General features: G+C 39.8%; 1 protein-coding gene across 3 annotated transcripts in view; it reads right to left on the reverse strand.

The window, feature by feature from the left end:
• The window catches only part of BICC1 (BicC family RNA binding protein 1), a 302,947-nt gene that overhangs the window by 107,654 nt on the left and 175,362 nt on the right, over positions 1–19,931 (reverse strand). For all 3 annotated transcript variants that reach the window (XM_061181702.1, XM_061181692.1, XM_061181707.1), the window contains exon 3: positions 15,150–15,219. In XM_061181702.1, the coding sequence (XP_061037685.1) occupies positions 15,150–15,219 (70 nt within the window). The remainder of the gene's footprint in view (positions 1–15,149; positions 15,220–19,931) is intronic.

A 19,931-nucleotide genomic window follows, 5' to 3' on the forward strand; every position in this document is an offset into this window, starting at 1 on the left:
AGGTCTTAGGAAAGTGGTGACCAGATTTGGGCTGGAAGCTGTCAGGAAGTGGGGGAAATTTACTGAATAAGTATCTTGGCAAATTTAACACAGAAGGCAGAGGATGAAAGCAGAGTTGGTGTCATCGTTGGTAAAGCAGCAGCAATCACTCAGGTCAGTCATAAAAGACGGATGCTTAATTACTTTTGTGGCTGCAGAGTGTCCTTGTCTCAATCTTGCTTCAGACATACTGAAGGAGTAGCCTTGTCTGGTTATTTATACTCTTCAAGAGGTATTTATGTTCAACTGGGAACACTGCGGCCAAGCTGCCAGGCACATTTTTCACTTTCTCCAAAGTGACTCAAAAGATACCAGAATGACTTAAATCACTGCTGAATTAATTTCAAATTTGTTCTAAAGCTAAATGATAATGTAAACTTTAACTCCTAAGTTATAACTCCACTCCTGGCAGGCAGTGTGCACACGGCAGGGAATAAGCCATGCTGGCCTCTGACACAGGTCCATGAGTTCACAGTGCAGGAGGAAAGGCAAAAGTCTAGGCTGATACAACACAAGCCTGGAAAGTGCCAAAATGTAAAAATGCGTAAGGTACTGACTTAGCGTAGGGAACTGAGTATAAACTGCATCTGGAGTGTCGGTGAAGCTTTCCAGGAAGACATGTCATCTGAGATGGATGTGGAAGGATGACTTAGGAGTTGACCGGTTGGAAAACGAAGGGTGGAGACGCAGCAGACACAGCAGACGCAAAGGTGTGAAATGGCTTAATGGGTTGGGGAACAGAACATAAGTCAATGTGACTGAAAAAAACTTTACTGAAAACTAAAAATTTTGCAATGAGCTCGAATGAATTTCCAAACCTAGACTATACAGATACTACATTTTGCAGGTGTGGAAAGAGAGAGTGTTACATAACTTGCCTATGATGTAAAAATCGATTCAGCATTGACCTAGGGAGAAAACCCAAGAGGATTAGATTAAAATATACCCACTTGATGGTGAAAGCAAAGGAAATAGGGGCATATAGTTTGATCTCAAACATGTATATCCTCAGTGGCTGAAAGTCTTTTTTCCTTTCTTCAGCCTCACTTTGCTGAGTTCATATATATCTCCCAGCTAAGTGAAATAAATCTGGACTCCTTGGTGCTGTATCAGATTTGAGAAAGAGTGAGGACCACCCAAAGAAAGCAAAGGGGCACTTCTGAAACAGTGCAATGCATAAGGAGACTTTAGTTCTGTTAAGTCAACTGAAGGTTGAAGAGGAAGTAAATTTTACCAAAAACTAAATACTCTTATTTATGGATCCCACTCTAAAAGTGGAGACAGTGTAGAAACAGAATACAAGTCAATCCAAAATAACATATTTAGGTGTCCTTCCCTTGAATATAAGGGGGAATGGAAAAATTTTCAGAAACTTTTCCCACTAAAATACAAAACTAAAGCCCAATACATGCAAATACAGGCAAATGACTTACTGGGTCTTATTTCTGTTACACCAAGAAAACTCAGGAGTTCAATGATTTCTTGAATAATATTATAATTATTTCTCATGCCTTGCCAAATAACACACACATCCATATACATACATAAATACATATCTATATGTATGTGTGTATATATGTGTGAGTATATCTATATATTTATATAATTTCCATGCTATTAATATTGACAATCCAATCTTTAAATAGTTTACTTTGGAAATCCAATGTCTTAAAAGTTCATGCATACTTTTGTACAGTCCTTCAAAAATTAATACATTATTACTACTTAAGGTCAATTCATTTCTTTCTAGTTTTGAATAGAAATGATCCATGAATTACTGTAAATAAATATTAATAGTGAGAAATGAGCCATTTGGACACTACAGTTAGAGAGAAGCATAAGTAATCTTAAATTTCCAAGTAGAAAAAACAATTTAAAGGTCTTTATTTCATTAGAAAGAAAAGATGAACTACTCACTAGAATAGGTAAATGATATGAATCAACCAACAAAAGGTAAGGACAAGCAATTCACAGAATAATACAAACAAGTGTTCCATGAACAGATGAAACATGCTTAATTAAGGAAGTGTATGAGACAACGTATTTTTCACTATTTAGGCTGCCTGAAGATGGGAAAGCACAGTGTTGGCAAAGATGGGAGGGAAGAGTTGTTTCCTTTCCAGAAGCCAGTCCCTTCTGGTAGGAGTTCAACAGTCATTGGGAGGACAAGATGGCAATCCTAAAAATTATCAAAGTTGCTCATTGCCTGTGGCCAAGGAACTCTGCTTATAAGAATTTATGCAACAAAAAAGCCTGTACAAATGGACAAATAAATCTGACATTCATTGTAGGAAAAAAAAAGAACATCGGCCAAAGTCTATTAAAACAGATGTGTCAAAACACATTATGATATATCCATACCCCACATACACACAATGGCATTTCATACCGCTACAAAAAAAGAATATTACCATTTATGTGCCTACACAGAAGACATCCTCTTATTTATTTTTTTTTTTTTTATATTTTTTATTTATTTATTTATTTATTTTTGGCTGTGTTGGGTCTTTGTTTCTGTGCGAGGGCTTTCTCCAGTTGCGGCGAGTGAGGGCCGCTCTTCATCGCGGTGCGCGGGCCTCTCACTATCGCGGCCTCTCCCGTTGTGAAGCACAGGCTCCAGATGCACAGGCTCAGTAGTTGTAGCTCACGGGCTTAGTTGCTCCACGGCATGTGGGATCTTCCCAGACCAGGGCTCGAACCCGTGTCCCCTGCATTGGCAGGCAGATTCTTAACCACTGCGCCACCAGGGAAGCCCCATCCTCTTATTTTTTAAGAGGAAAAGTCCAATTGCAAAAATGCTTGTGTGTATAGAATGAGCCCATTTTCATAAAGTGATAATATATAATTCTGCATAGACCAAATAGCCAAAAACATATGTATGCTGTGTTCTCGTTTTATTTTTATTTCGGGCAAGACTTATTTGCTTTAAGAGTAATTTCTGGGGGCTTCCCTGGTGGCGCAGTGGTTGAGAATCTGCCTGCTAATGCAGGGGACACGGGTTCGAGCCCTGGTCTTGGAAGATCCCACATGCCGCGGAGCAACTGGGCCCGTGAGCCACAACTACTGAGCCTGCGCGTCTGGAGCCTGTGCTCCGCAACAAGAGAGGCCGCGATAGTGAGAAGCTCGCGCACCGCGATGAAGAGCGGCCCCCACTTGCCACAACTAGAGAAAGCCCTCGCACAGAAACAAAGACCCAACAGAGCCAAAAATAAATAAATTTTTAAAAAGTAACAAGTGTTCAAGTACAATTGGTGTCTTTAGAAAAAAAAAAAAAAGTAATTTCTGGCAACAAGATATAAAGAGAATGTAACTCTTCATTCCTGAAATCTCTCTGATATCTTCTGATAAAAACGTCTGTTAGTACCAAGGTTTGTATGAAAATGTTATAATAAGCCACAAAGCATGTTTTAGTGCCACAGAAAGACCATTTGAAGAAGTGAGGCTGCCACTATGATGTTGTTTTCCTTAGCTTATGAGAAATGCCACATGGTACTTCGGTCATGTTTGCAACTGCAAAAGTCTTCTTGAAAATAATCTAATTGCTACCGACAGGCCTGACAGACGTCACCGAGTTCTGTCCAGCAGTGCCGTGACTGACAGAGGAACGCCAGGGAGATGCCACACATGGCTTGGGAAACCATCAAAATCTGGTGCCCATCTCCAGGCCAAGTTAGGAGCATATGGCACCATCGTGGTGTTCAAATATGGTCATAAAACCTTAGCAACTGTCACAGTTATCACAACCACGCGTTCCAGAAACGAGGAATGGAAGACACAGACAGCAGGAACTGGGAGGGCGGCTGGCCCATCCCCCAGCACCGGAGCTACAGGCACAACTTGAAACTTGGGCTGAAACACTCATGGAGAATAAACGAACAGTGCAAGTTGCACAAACTATATAATTCAAACTTGACTGCAAACTAGCTTTTAAAATGCACAGGCTGGCCCTCTTACCGTGTTTTATCTCTCTTACTGAAATTCCGTCGCTTCACCTATGTTGTTACGTACGTACGCCCTTTCTTCAGGAGTCACTAATATAGATCAACTATCCCGTTTCCAATGCTGCAAAAGGAAACCAGTTACACAAAGCAAAGGGCTGCATGAAATGGTCTAGTAAGAATCCAGTGCATGGATGGACCTAGAGATTGTCATATTGAGTGAAGGAAGTCAGACAGAGAAAGACAAATATCATATGATATCGCTTATATGTGGAATCTAAAAAAATGGTACAAATGAACCTATTTACAAAACAGAAATCGAGTCACAGATGTAGAGAAGAAACTTATGGTTCCCAAGGGGGAAAGGAGGGGGGGATAAATTGGGAGACTGGCAATGACATATGCACACTATTCTATATAAAACAGATACTAATAAGGACCTACTGTATGGCACAGGGAGCTCTACTCAATACTCTGTAATGACCTATATGGAAAAAGAATCTAAAAAAGAGTGGATATATGTACATGTATAACTGATTCACTTTGTTGTACAGCAGACACTAACACAACATTGTAAATCAACTATACTCCAGTAAAAATTTTAACAATAAAAATAAATTACAAAATAATAAAAAAGAATCCAGGGCTGTGCAGAGAGCTGTCTCCCAATACCACGCCTGCTCCTCTAAGCTCAGCGTTTCTCAGCCTTGCACTGCTGACATGTTGCATCAAATAATTCTTGTTGTAGGTGGCTGTCCTGTGTGCTGCAGCATCATGCCTGGCCTCTACCCACCAGAGGCCAGTAGCACCACCTCTCAGATGTGATAACCAAAACTATCTCGGCAGTTCCACACTGTCCCCTGGGGCATAAAACCATCCCACCTTGAGAACCACTACTCCAGATAATTATTTTATGCAAATCCTAGTAAAACCATTAATGGGGTTTAAAAGAGGAGAAAAGGAAGGAAAAATACTGCAAAAAGCACAAAGAAAAATAAAAAATCTAGGTTGAAAGAAATTTTAAAGATGGACATCCAGCAAGCTTCTAAAATGTGGGTATAAGGAGTTAGGATTGCATTTCTTCCTAAAGAGATAGTTAAGAAACATATTCTCAACCTGGGTTTCCCTAAATGAACGTGCTGGTGAATCTTCATTCCTTTGGTGACCAAACTCATCATGAGCACCTATGCTCAGGCTTAGGGAGTGGAGGGAATTACCTTGAAATGTGAAATCAAGGTTTATGGCCTAACTCCATCATTTCAAATTCTATGTATGACACTGAACAAGTTATACCACCTCTCCATCAGTTACTCACGTGTATCATAGGGATAATAAGGTCATTCATATAGGGTTATCGTGAGGATTATGAGAGATAACACACCTAGAACAAGGCCTATTACAAGGTAGACAAATAAATATTTTTGCTCTTCCTCCTCATACGGTTTAACAAGGAAAAAAGAACTGTAGGTAGAAGGGATCCTGGGATAGCAATTTCTTCACTAAAGGCAATGGACTTAAAATAAAACATCTGCACCCCAATGTTCATTGCAGCACTATTTACAATAGCCAGGACATGGAAGCAACCTAAATGTCCATCGAAGAAAGAATGGATAAAGAAGATGTGGTACATATATACAATGGAATATTAGCCATTAAAAAGGATGAAATAATGCTATTTGCAGCGACATGGGTGGACCTAGAGATTATCACAGAGTGAAGTCAGTCAGACACAGAAAGACAAATATCATATGATAACACTTACATGTGGAATCAAAAACAAAGGGTACAAATGAACCTATTTACAAAACAGAAATAGAGTCACAGATGTAGAAAACAAACTTAAATTAGGAGATTGGGATTGACATATACATACTACTATATATAAAATAGGTAACTAATAAGGACCTACTGTATAGCACAGGGAACTCTACTCAGTACTCTGTAATGGCCTATATGGAAAAAGAATCTAAAAAAGAGTGGATATATGTACATGTATAACTGATTCACTTTGCTGTACAGCAGGAACTAACACAACATTGTAAATCAACTCTACTCCAATAAAAATTAATTTAAAAATAATAATAAAAATAAAACATCTGTTCAGGAAAAGAAGACAACTGAGGGAAAAGGAGCGCTCCCCAGGAGACAGAGGTCACAAAGAAAGATCATGACTTGGCTCCAGTCACCTTCTGGGGAATAAAAAGGTGTGATTTACCATTTAATCATCCTTCTCACTTTCTTTTTTTATTTTACAAAACTTTTCACTGGTTCTTAGGAGATTTCATGGTGCTTTTAAACTTATACATTAAGGAGTTATTGCTCATATAACGTTATCTTTGCATATAATACACTTTAAAATGCTGATTATAAAGTACTGTGCCCAATATCTAGGACTATTTTTTTAATAAAGACTTTATTTCCTAGAACAGTCTCAGGTTCACAGCAAAACTGATGGAAAGCACAGAGTTCCCATATGCCCCTCGCCACACGCAGGCACTGCTTCCCCCACTGTCAACATCACATCGACATCAAAACCCATTTTGTGGGTTTTGATGAATGTATAATGTTTCGATGAATGTATAATGACATGTATTTACCATTTTAGATCATACAGTTTAGCTGCCCTAAAAATCCTCTGTGTTCTGCTTATTCATCCTTCCCTCCTCACAAGCCCCTAGCAAATACTAACCACTAATCTCTTTACTGTCTCCACAATTTTGCCTTTTCTATAATGTCACATAGTTGGAATCATACAGTATGTCTTATTGGCTTCTTTCAGTTAGTAATACTCATTTTAATACTCATTTAATACTCATTTTAAAATTCCTCAAAGTCTTTTCAAGGCTTGAGAGCTCATCTCTTTTTAGTACTGAATAATATTCCATTGTCTGGCAGTACCACAGTTAATAATATTCCATTGTCTGGCAGTATCCATTCACCTACAGAAGGACATCTTGGTTGCTTCCAAGTTTGATTATCAATAAAGCTGCTATAAACATCTGTGTGTAGGTTTTTGCATGGATATAAGTTTTCAACTCATTTGGGGAAATACCAGGGAGTACAACTGCTGTTGTATAGTTAAGATTATGTTTAGTTTTATAAGAAACTGCCAGACCATCTTCCAAAGTGGCTGTACCATTTTGTATTTCTACCAGCATTATAATGAGAGTTCCTGTTGCTCCACATCCTCACCAGCATTTGGTGTTGTCAGTGTTTTGGACTGCAGCCATCCTAACAGATGTGTAGTGGTTTAATTTGCAATTCCCTAATGACATATAATATTGAGCATCTTTTCACATGCTTATTTGCTATCTGTATATCTTCTTTGGTGAGGTGTATGTTCTGGTCTTTTACCTGATTTTTAATTGGGTTGTTCATTTCCTAATTTGAGTTCTTTGTAAATTCTGGGTAATAGCCAATGTATCTTGTGCAAATATTTTCTCCCAGTCTCTGGTTTGTCTTATTCTTTAAATGCTTTCACTTTTCCACTTACTTTCTAACCTCATCATTCTACTCCAAATTTGTTTCCTTACTAAGTTAATGAAAAATATCTTTCTAAAAAACCATCAGGTATATTTGCTTATTTCAGGTTTGAGAGGACAACTGGAAAGCTAAAACCATCTTCCTCTCTGGCCCTGGTACAGGAAAGAGAGAAAAGACTGGAAAGAGCAGCTAGCCTGCGGCAGTTATAAGATGAGCAAGTAAGCTAATCCTTGGGGCCTTCAGAAGGGAAGATAAGGGAACCAGCTAGAGATCAAGAAATGAACCCAAGGGACTTTCCTCGTGGCACAGTGGTTAAAAATCCGCCTGCCAATGCAGGGGACATGGGTTCGAGCCCTGGTCTGGGAAGATCCCAAATGCCGCAGAGTGACTAAGCCCATGCGCCACAACTAATGAGCCTGCGTTCTAGAGCCCGCGAGCCACAACAACTCCTGAGCCCGCGCGCCACAACTACTAAAGCCTGCGTGCCTAGAGCCCGTGCTCCGCAACAAGAGAAGCCACTGCAATGAGAAGCCCATGCACCACAACGAAGAGTAGCCCCCGCTCGCCGCAACTAGAGAAAGCCCGCACGCAGCAACGAAGACTCAATGCAGCCAAAAATAAAATTAATTAATAAGAAAGAAAAGAAAAGAAAAGAAAAGGAAAGAAAGAACGGAAGGAAAGGAAGGAAGGAAAGGAAGGAAAGAAAGGAAAGAAAGGCAAGAAAGAAAGAAAGAAAGAAAGAAAGGAACCCAAGCTCAGGTCCTGAGTCCTGATAATATGTCACAGAGCATGAATCATCTCACCTGTGAAATGATGTGTGTGTATGTTTTATGTCAAGAGCAGACGTAATCAGAAAGGATCTCATATTTGGATGTTTGGTACCATCTACAAATGAGGTTATTCATGTAGAAAGAGATATACTGACAAATTGTATATTTAAAATACATATTAATTTTTATAAGCCTTTTATTGTTTAAGTATACTGGAAGCTTCAAGAACTAGAAATACCCCAGGGCTCTATCCTCCTCTGAGAAGTCCTAGTTACATCATGTTCTCTCTAACCAGAGAGACTATTAGTACACTGCATACAACGTTTTCAGCTCTTGGCTGAATTCCTACTCGTGGCCCCTAATTAGCATTCACCAATTGATGGTGAGTCACATCAATAATATGCAAAAATGTTAAGTACAAAATCTTTCTACCCAGCAGAAAAATAAAGGTTCCTGGACAGGTCGTAGAAATTACTATCAAAGATGGAAGGCAAAAAGGCAAGCAAAAACCCCCCAAGCAATTTATAACATATTCTGAGCTTATTTTCCTTTCAAATCCATCTTCGAAGTTGTTTAGCTTAATGACAAATCAGAAAGTCTCTTCCTAAGGAAATAGCACATGAAGGCAGGAAATATCAAGTTAAAATTCAGAAGCAGGCATTTTTCTACATGCACACAGCTAGGAGCGGTTTCACGGAGTGGGGGGGGTGTTGTTGTTTTTGGCTGCACCACGTGGCTTCTGGGATCTTAGTTCCCCAACCAGAGACCGAACCCAGGCCCCAGCAGTGGAAGCACTGAGTCTTAACCACTGGACCACCAGGGAATTCCCTTCAAATTTTTTTTTAACTGTCAGGTCTAACTGCCCTGAAAACTGAAGTGTCATCTATACGAGTAAAGACATGCTAAACTTAGCCCATCTTCAAGCCTCTGGAATTCCCAAGGACTGAGGCATTATGAAACTGATTGTTATTACTGACTATAATCAGCTATTCTTGGAAACGGGTGACAAAGGGATGTTACATGAGAGAACACCCTGGAATTAAAAAAAGGCATCAAGAAAGGTATTTTCTCCCCCAGGTTGTGGTTGAGAAAAGGCATTAGAGTACAGTCATTTGGATGTGGGGTTCTGACAACAGATCTGAGTTCAGGTCTGTAGTCCGCTACTTACTAACTGTCAAACCCTGAGCAAGTTATTTGACCTTCATGTGCCTTAGTTTTTTCACCTGTAAAATGAGACTATCACCACCTAACTCACGGGTTGCTCCGATCAGTAAATAAGATTATATATGTAAAATATTTAGCAGAGTGCTTGGCCCCAGCAGGTCTCAACAAATGGTAGTAGTCAATACTACTATTGATGTATCAATTACATAACCAAATCCTAATTAAAATAACCACAATCAAAACAGTTCCGGTCTGGAAGACAACCAGGAGGCTGCGTCTTAAGTCTCATTTACACACCCACTAAGAATAGTACCAGAGTTTTACTCATTCAAGGGTCCCATGAGTGACAACCATCAGATCATTTTCCTTAAGTTTCTTTCCAAAATTATTAGTCAATAATTTTCTCAATAGTGAATGCCACTCCTCTGTGAAGGCTGTGATTCTAAATCTTTTCCCTACACAATACACCTTAGTGATATATATTCCCATCTCTACTCATAGTTTCACTATACCCACGACTGAGTTGAGTTGAGGGACCAATCGCCAACTATATACCGGTTACAGTGCTAGAAACACAGTGATGAACAAAATGCATGTACTCTTTACCCTCTGAGGAACTAACTGCCTAGAACAGCGTTCTTTGACCTTTATCACCCATTATACATCATGACCTAGTAATATATGTGTGTATTTGTTTGTATATATAAACAGTGACATATATGACTAAAGGTTTCATGAAACAATACTCTTACACTCTGATGTTTTCTAATCTAGAAGTGGTTTTTTTACATGCTGGTTGTGACCCCTAAATTAATTTTTGATACACTAATAGGTCACAACCCACCACTGGAAATACTGTGGTCCATATGCTATGCCAGGCCTCCTTTCTGCCCTCTGCCCTTTGAGCAATAAATACCACGTTAAAATCCTTATCTAGTCCAATGTGAACACACAACAAAAGTTTAAGTACACTCAGCAAAACATTTTTCCTCTGGAAAAAAATAAAGTGAAAAGTCTACAATTTTTCTCATGCTAAGATTTTGTATTAGATATTGCTTGTTCTGATGGAAGACAACCAAAAATAATAAAACTTCATGGAATTTTGATGATCCTCTTGTTTATTCTAGGAGGAAGAGAATGGCCAAACTTGGTGCCAAATGGCCTCCAAAACAGGATACATCAAGCAACCCAGTCAACACCTTTCATTCCCTCTGTCTTGGGGCATCGAAAGCGTCATAAGAGAAACACTTGCAGACAACAGTTTCTATCGCTAAACTCTGCAGGACAACTCTTCCCAGAACAAAAGACAATAAAGCTTCATTAACGCTGACCTTAGTTATTTGGAATTTGGCATAAAACTTTAAACAATTTTTAGTCACATTTACCTTTGCCAGTCTAAGAAGAAAGAGATTGATAGCAAATTAAGAGCAAGAAGAAGACTGTAAGAAAAATGTTTACCTTATTTGAGAGAATAAACTCATCTAACATCACGGAGCATGCAGCACAATAATACCAGTGCGATAAATTCTCATTACCAATCACTTTTATCTATTTGTTAAGGCAGCTTTGGCAGGGCTTGTATTTGGCGAAACAGTCAAACTTGTTCAAAATATTATTTGTACTTCAGTAAAGCTGCATTTACTTTAAAATAGGCTGTGATTCAGAAAAACATTCAAAATTTTAATGAGTGCCTGAAGTTATTCTGTTAGTAAGTTCTTACAGTATTATACACCTTAATTTTTTTTTTTTTTTTTGGCCACACCATGCGTCTTGTTGATCTCAGTTCCCCAACCAGGGACTGAACCTGGGCCGCAGCAGTGAAAGCCTGGAATCCTAACCACTAGGCCACCAGGGAACTCCCAGCACCTTTTTTTTTTTTTTTTTTTTAGTATTTACTTATTTATTTAGCTGCGCCGGGTCTTAGTTGCAGCATGCGGGACCTAGTTCCCTGATCAGGGATCGAACCCAGGCCCCCTGCATTGGAAGCACAGAGTTTTAACCACTGGACCACCAGGGAAGTCCCCACCTTAATTCTTAAATACTGCTCTCACAGGCACAAACCTCAGGTCTTTCTATGGAAAGCAGAATGTTCTAGTATTCTGACTCCAACAGTTGGAAAGTTTTATTTTCTTCCACTCAAAATAAATTTATGTTATACAGAAGAAATACTAAGTATTGTTTTATTTTTCTTCATCATGACCCCCATTAAGACAATCCTAGACTTCCCTATTTAAATGCCATTATACTGAATCTTAAATTCTTAGTTCTTTTTGACTCTAATAAGGATTTGATCTCCCAATAATTTCAAATACTAGGGAATTTTTTTTTAAATTCTATAGTCCCTGAGTTTATACCATAAAATGTGCACTTCCCCAAAATGCCCTGCTTACTAAATGACAATGTTCCTAGTACATTTTTTCCAGTGTATTCTCTATGGTTAAAGGGGAATGGAAGAAAGGGAAAGGGAAGAAGAGGGGGGAGAAGGAAGGGGGAAAAGGGTGGCATGGGAGGAAGAGGGGTAGAGGGAGGGGACAAACACCAGACGGTCTTTTATCCAAAATTACATTTCACACAGGCGCTGAACAATGAGGTTATCATCGTTCTAAACTCATTCACGTTAACTGATTGCAAAGATGACAGAAACTTAAGATTAATGAATCCATGCAGGTGCAGTTCGTTAGAAACCAAGATGGACATTATCCAAGAGAAGTGACTGCTGAAGGATTCTGCCTGTTTTGGGTTTGTTTTTTTTTTTCCCAAAGATGAAATGTTTATTTTAACCGGGCACCAGAATATAACCTGATCGCAGGGGCAGATAGGGGAAGAGAGCAGAGGAAGACTCCAGGAGTAGTTTACCTTCAAACAGTTCTGCCTGTTTTTCAATAGCAGTCATCATCCATCCATTGCTTTCTGAACGCATGGTCTCCTTAGTGACTAAATCATGATATTTCCATGTCGGATGGTGAGATTTTTGTTTCCCAAACTCAACCTTAACAACCACCAGGGGAACTTGTTGAATATATGGATTCCCAGTCCCACCCCAGACTTACTGAGCCAGAATCTCTAGAGAAGAATCTTAAATTTCTAAATGATGTCAACTTCAGGCTGTTGGCTTTTTGCCTTTCTGCCGGGCAGGATCCTACCAGCACATCAACCAAAGGAGCCATACAGCTGCTCTGATAAAGGATTGATGACTTAAAAATTACAGTTTGGACAGGACTACTAGAAGTTTATTTGAAAAACACAGGACTAATTCCAGTAAGGTAAAGAAGGGGACAGACTATGGTAACAGTAGCCATGAAAAATGTTTGTCTAGGCTCAAATATTCAACCAATAAGCATCATAAATCTAGAAGGTGAAATACAACACAAACAGATAGCTGCATTGCCTCTCTGGCACACTAGGGATCATCTGTATATTCTAAACCTTCACATCACCATGGGATTTAGAATTCAATAATCATCCAAAACATGGCATGAGTCCCTAGACACTTTTATATTCTTTGGTCTCTTGAATAATAATAGTTTGGAATGAAGAAGGCTTAAAATAAAGACCACTAACTCTTTCCTCTACAACATTCAGAGATAAGAAAGGATCAGATGAAAGAGCAAATAATTACCTTCTAAAATTCCCCCTGCCGTTTTCATTTTACTTTTACTAAATACGAATTGTAGTCAAACAAACTTCATCTCTGAATTAGACCATTTAGAAAATAATATAGGAATACACGTATCAGGGCTGTTAGTCAAGATCTGATTCAGCAGCTGCGTCTTCAAGTAATAAGGGCAACTCAAGTCAATTCTCAACAGTAATTTCCTCTGAGGAAACCTTTTCATTTTTTTCTTTCTTCCTTGAGCTCCACCTCTCTCTTCTGGCACATTCTGCTCATCATACAGTACTGTGTACATTTATAGCACTTCATAAATAATAAAAAATAAAATGATGTCTGTAGACCTAGGCCTGGAGGGATCAATTCTTAGGCACAATTCCAAAGGTTAACTTTTAACCATGTGGAAATTATGCTAAATGCCCTCAAATGTAGTGCTGAGATATTCTTATTTTCAAAGCAAAGTATATAATCATAATGTGGAATATAGTTGGCCATTCTGAATGGGTTTAATGTGTCAATGACTGGAAACTAAAACATTATCTTAATCTATCCATCTCCGTATTATCTAACATCTCTAAAGTTGTAACCACATTTTAAACTAAAAAAATGAATCAATTCTCAGCTTCTCATGATAGTGGGGGGAAAACCGTAGCGTGGATAATGCAAGAGAACAAGCCATCCAAAATTATCTGGGATTGTTTTAATATTCATGTTTCCTAGGGGGTTTTCTTTAGGGACCGATCAAATTACATTTTTATTAAGCTAGTAATGAAGCTCATGTCATTCTTTAAGTAAAAATACCTGACAACAGGGAAAGGCTCCAGTTCATGTTCAAGTTCCAATTTACTCAAGTGGCCGGCCAGGGATTTTTGTACGGCAGCAAACAACCAAATAGGTAGATAGCCCACTAACAGCAGTTTCTCCTTCTGCATAATGAGTATAAAACATCTCAACACACTGAAGATTAATTGAGAATATATCCTATAGCACTTAGCAAATGCAAGGTTTCTACAAAGTTGGGGAATTCCACTTGGAAATTCACCATTTAGCACATAAGCTTCCCCTTCCCTCGCCACTATGGTCACAAATAAGAAAGTAACAAGATCAGAGTTTCAGTACGAATTCCAGTCCCCTGTCGTCCAGTTAACCACACTCATAACAAGAACTGCAAAATAATTTACATTCCATGTGATGAGTAGCTCTAATAAAATGCAATTAGAAGAAGACAATCTGGATGAAAAGAAACAAGAAAACTGACCAATCTTGTGGTGTTTAGTATCATTTAGTAATAAAAGTCATAGGGAGAAGGGGCAGCAAACACAAAACTCAACAGCAACAACAAAAAAGCTAGACCACAAGAGATAATGCTCAGCTCACACAATCATTGTTTTTTTAATTGCTTGGTGATAGTTTTCCATTATCTCCTAGTGACTACATGCATTTTTAATGAAGTATACACAACAAAGTTTCTTGACACTGAGGTTATCCTTGAAAAAGAAAAGCTATCCATAGAAGTATATACTGGCAGATCATTAGAAAATACTATGTAATTTTGGAAGAAATAAGGGTCCTGTATTTCCCTTTCTGACCATCCACACATTAGTGAGTGGCCTCTAGGTTAAGGCAGAGGAAAGGCCAGACAAGGGAAATGCTCGGCCTAAAAGAGTAATCAAGTGTGTTCTTCACTGTGCAACAGACGAAGAGGAGAAGCAGCAATCAAAAAAGGAAATCTAAGTTCCTAGCATATTGGAGGGGAAAATAATCAGCTGTTAAATCTGGTACATAATCAAGAAGCCTAAAGTGTACACAGTGGGAGTTTATGTGTTGAAAACACATTATTACATGTGGAGAGAGTGACCATGATTCACGGCCACCGAATGAACAGTCATCCTTGAAATCGTAAGTTGCCACGATATCTTCTATAATAACATTTCTATTACAACAGAATACTTAAAAATATTATTCTGTTGTTGGATAAAAGGCTGTACATTATTTTTCATTATGATAATCCTCCCCAAATATTGCTATTTAACAAATATTTGGGGACAAATATGATAAGGATAAAGGTTGATTTTTCTCCCCAGGAAACCTGCAGGAATTCCGCAGTCTCCATTACCAAAAATTTCTTCATCTCTCAGGATTTACCTTTCTTGGATTTGGCGCCAATCTTCAGTTTTGATGGCCAAGCAATCTGCGTATTTGTTTCCTCCATGATCTGTAGCAAAAATTAAGAGAAAATTATTGATTCAATTAAGAACTTGTATTTACAGATTTTTTTCCCGAGAGAAAAATTCTTTTCAAGTCCTTAGCCTCATGCTGATGCAACAAAATGATCTCCTTTTAAAACAATGCAAAAAAAAAAAAACTTTGGGGGAAGGAAAGAGATGCATTTTTATAAGCCTTTAATCTATTAGAAATATTCACATATATTTTGTTACTCCCAGCGTTCCTCTCTGTGATGCTCCAGAATTTTAACGTAGAGACGAGACCAAAAAGTACATGAACAAGTAATTAACCCAACTTGTTGCCAAACCATCCGAGATGCTTGGGCTGAATAAAGCAATCACCAACAGATTGCAACACACCAAACACGATCCTTGTAATACAAAACGATGTGGGTTAGGCCTTACTAAATGAAGTGTTTTTTTTTTTCTGGGGGAAAAAAAAATTAACTTGCTTTGGACACATTTGTGTTTCATTAAAACTGATGAAAAGCCTCTAAACGGGAAATCATGTCGTAAGGCTGCACGTCCCATCATCTTTCGCCTCGTCTAAAATGGCATTTTTGCCACAGTTCTTTTGCAGTTACACGCACCTAACGCTGGCCAGAAGGACTTGAGACCCAAACGTGCTGAAGCCCAAGAACAAGTGATTCAGGCGTCTGCAGAGCAAAGGAAGTCGACAGTAAATGTGAGAAAAATGAGCAACCGAGATAGGCTCACCCTTCATTCTTCTCCACTGTTATCACTTAAATTAGCCTAGTTTAATGTCTACTTTCATACCATGAACATAAAATTCACCCAACAAATGAATAAAAGCAAAGAACTGAACAAATCAGTAGGCAAATGACAGCAACTACCACTTATGGATTTAGAGGTAACTAAACAAATTAATGGTGAAGGCAATGAAACGCATGAACAGCGCAATTAATAAAAAGTACCTCCGTATTGGTTACGTTCTGGGCACAAGGCTAAATGGTTAACATGTTAACATGCACCATACTTCACTTAATCCCCTTTATCACAGCAGCAAAGGGCTTGCAGCAGATGTTTCGGCCTGGCAGCTCACAGATGCATTCTTATGCAATCCACCATAAGTTTTTTTTAAATGTAAGCCAACATTTTTAAATCTGGGAACTTCACAGAGACATTTCTGTTTCTCTGGAAAACGTGGCAGATTTAGCACCTGGAGCCCACATTCCCACATGGCAACACTTGGCTGGCACTGAGGACCAGATGCCCCCTTTAGTCAGGGTCAAGAGACCCTGGGCTGCCCTCCAACCTCCACTGCGTCTCCCACAATGAGATCAGGAGCCACTTACCATTCTCATCACCGTGTCTGTATTACTCACTTGCCATTTATCATGGTGCCGGCACTGCTGTTTTTCTTAAGAGAAATAGCTCCCTACACCCATATCTCTATTAAAAATTGAAAAACAAAAGTGAGGTCTTTACAAAGTCGAGGGACTGGCCTGGCCCTGAAGGTTGTTTGCCCCAACTCTCCGGATCTGGCCCCTGACCCTTCTCCTCCCATCTATGCTGTCCTTGTTCATGTGTTTCATTGTCTTCTCCATGAAATTGCTTAGTTAACTGTAAATCCGTATCTTTAGTTTTTATTGGAGTATAGTTGATAAACAATCTTGTTAATTTTTACTGCACAGCAAAGTGAATCAGTTATACATATACATATATCCACTCTTTTTTAGATTCTTTTTCCATGTAGGTCATTACAGAATACTGAATAGAGCTCCCTGCGCTATACAGCAGGTCCTTATGAGTTACCTACAGAGAAAGACAAATACCATATGAAGTCGCTTCTATGTGGAATCTTAAAAAAAGGTACAAATGAACTTATTTACGAAACAGAAATAGAGTCGCAGATGTAGAAAACAAACTTACGGGTACCAGGGGGAAAGGGGAGAGGAGGGATAAATTGGGAGATTGGGGTTGACACATAAATCCGTATTTTAAAATAAAATAAATTATTATCACCCCCCCTCAACTTCCTCGACTGCGGCCATACGGTCTCCCCAGGAAGGCGCCCAGCAGACCCCCCTTCAGGGCCCCAGCTGCCCCCTTCCCCAGCTGCCCCTCCCGCTCGAGCACCCGCCCAACCAGGTCACTGTGTTCGTTTCCCTCCTAACCCTTACCACAGTCTGAAATTCTCCTGTTTTCTGTGTTTACTTGTTTATAGTTTGTCTCTGCAAAATAAAAGCACTCTGCCCTGCACACAGCAAGCGCAGATTTATTTGGGCAAATGAATCTACATAACACCCTTAGGAAGTGGATTCCTTTATTCCTCAAACAGCTGGGAAGCAGCAGTGGGGATAAAAACCCCAGACTGCTGACAAAAACCGTCCTTTTAACCACCATACTGTACTGAATATAAGGCCTCTATCTTTAAAGAATGTGTATATACACATTTGAAAACATGCTTTAGGATTTGTGCAGACTGACTCGTTTTAACAACCTACAAATATTTGTCAAAAGCCTCCCTAGGTGCCCTAAGTGCCAGGACCCATAGCAATGAATAAGAAACAATTCCTGGTGTTCACAACCTTACAGTCAAGCCAGGGACATAGACAGACAAAAAAGGCAACTACCTGACAATGGGGTGGGTGCTGGCACAGTGCCAACTCACAGAGGTGGCTCTGGCTCCTATCACGAAAGGTCGGGGTTGGGGGAAGGTTAGTAAAGGGCTCCCCAAAATATAACCTGCAAAGCCACTCAAGTCCTGAAAGCCAAGTTAAAGCAAATTTATGAATGAGTTCATCAGTCACTAAACGAGGGCAGGAAGGCCCATTTACGAGGGCTTTCTCATTGGTCACATTTTATCACCTGTTATCTCCAGCTACTGTACACATATCTTCAAAGTGACTAAAATTAGACTGTGCGTTTTCCTCTAAGGTGACTAAGGCACCTTAAGAGATAAAATGGGAAATTAAGATCTTACTATTTATAATGCTATTGGTGGGGAAGCAGAAAGAAAATAATCTATATACTTTTTGTGAATGAAATAATTTGGCCATTTAATCCAGTAAATTACATCAGGTTCCATAACTATAAGCCTCAATAAAGAAGCTTCCTTGTCAAATACGGTTGGAAGACATAACTTTCTGAAATCTTAATCAGCTGGAGAGCTTCCCAGCGATCATCCTGCATATGATCATCTCTTTTTATTAAACACCAATAGAGGGACTTCCCTGGTGGCACAGTGGTTAAGAATCCGCCTGCCAATGCAGGGGACATGGGTTCGATCCGTGGTCCAGGAAGATCCCACATGCCGCGAAGTAACAAAGCCCGTGTGCCACAACTACTGAGCCTGTGCTCTAGAGCCCACGAGCCACAACGACTGAGCCCACGTGCCACAATTACTGAAGCCCACGTGCCACAACTACTGAAGCCCACGTGCCTAGAGCCCGTGCTCCGCAACAAGAGAAGCCACCACGATGAGAAGCCTGTGCATGGCAAGGAAGAGTAGCCCCCGCTCGCCGCAACTAGAGAAAGCCCGCACACAGCAACGAGGACCCAACGCAGCCATAAATAAATAAATAAATAAATAAACACCAACAGATGCTCCAGAACAGAAGCACGTAACAGAAAATCATTTGCCACAGAAAATATCCTATTAGCAGGTAACAGCCATCAAGTTGAAATGCCTTCTTTACACACACTCCCTCTAGACCTCACACCAGTCCAGTGTCTCTATTGTGTAGTGAAGTGATGGGGCCCCCAAAAATTACATTCAACCTACCCACATCCACACTGTCTTTGAGAGGAAGAGACAATATCCTAAGCTTTGTATCCTTAATTCTAAAACCAGAGTTCTATCTTCTGTACCACATGATCTCCAAAGTCCATTGAGCTGCAATAAATGTCAAATTTTTCAGAGAAAAAAAATCATTAGTTATTGGAATTTGGTACCTGGAGCTGACCTTTCCCATATGACTAGGAAAAAAAAAAAAAAAAAAAAGCAATTCCATTGACTGTGGCCAGCCAAGGCCAACCTCACAGGTCACTGACCAGGCTGCAGTCCCCACACGGAGTTCTGAATGGATGCCTTCTCCGGCATCCCTTTATACGTTCATCACTGTGTTGAATCTAGTCATGAAGGGCAGTTGGCTCGAGAATCAAGGACCAGCTCTGCCACTTTCTAGCCATCATGTTGGGCAAATTACTTTCAGCAGCCTCACTTTTCTCCTCTGTACAATTAATGACTCACAGAGTTGTTGTGCTTCGCTAAGAAAATACGTGGAAAACCCAAAGCACAGAGCGTGGCACGTATTGATTGCTCGGTAATACCGTTGTGTTCATTCCACATTGATGACCTCTGGCCAGGCACTGTCCTAGACACTAGGGATACAAGAGCAAACAAGACCGGGCTGCCCTCCAGGAGCTCGTGGTCTAGCGAGGAGAATACTAGTTAACCCACCATTAGGTACTGGGTGCCAAGCTGCAGAATGGGGAACGGCAACAAGAGTGTACTGAAGGGATCCTCACCCCGCAGCGTGCTGTCAAGAAAAGTTATCTCAAGGAAATGCCTATTAACACTGTGACCTAAAGAGGAAGGAAAAGTTGGCTAGTTGGGGAAAGAGGGGAGAAAGTGACCAAGGCAGAAGAGGAGTGTGTGTGTACAGAGTTCTAGAAGGAGGGAGAGCAGGTACCCTGGAGGGCTGAGGGGGATTCAGTGCAGCAGAGGCGCTTCGAA

This window comes from Eubalaena glacialis, chromosome 1, assembly GCF_028564815.1.
Source record: "Eubalaena glacialis isolate mEubGla1 chromosome 1, mEubGla1.1.hap2.+ XY, whole genome shotgun sequence".
Lineage (NCBI taxonomy): Eukaryota > Metazoa > Chordata > Mammalia > Artiodactyla > Balaenidae > Eubalaena > Eubalaena glacialis.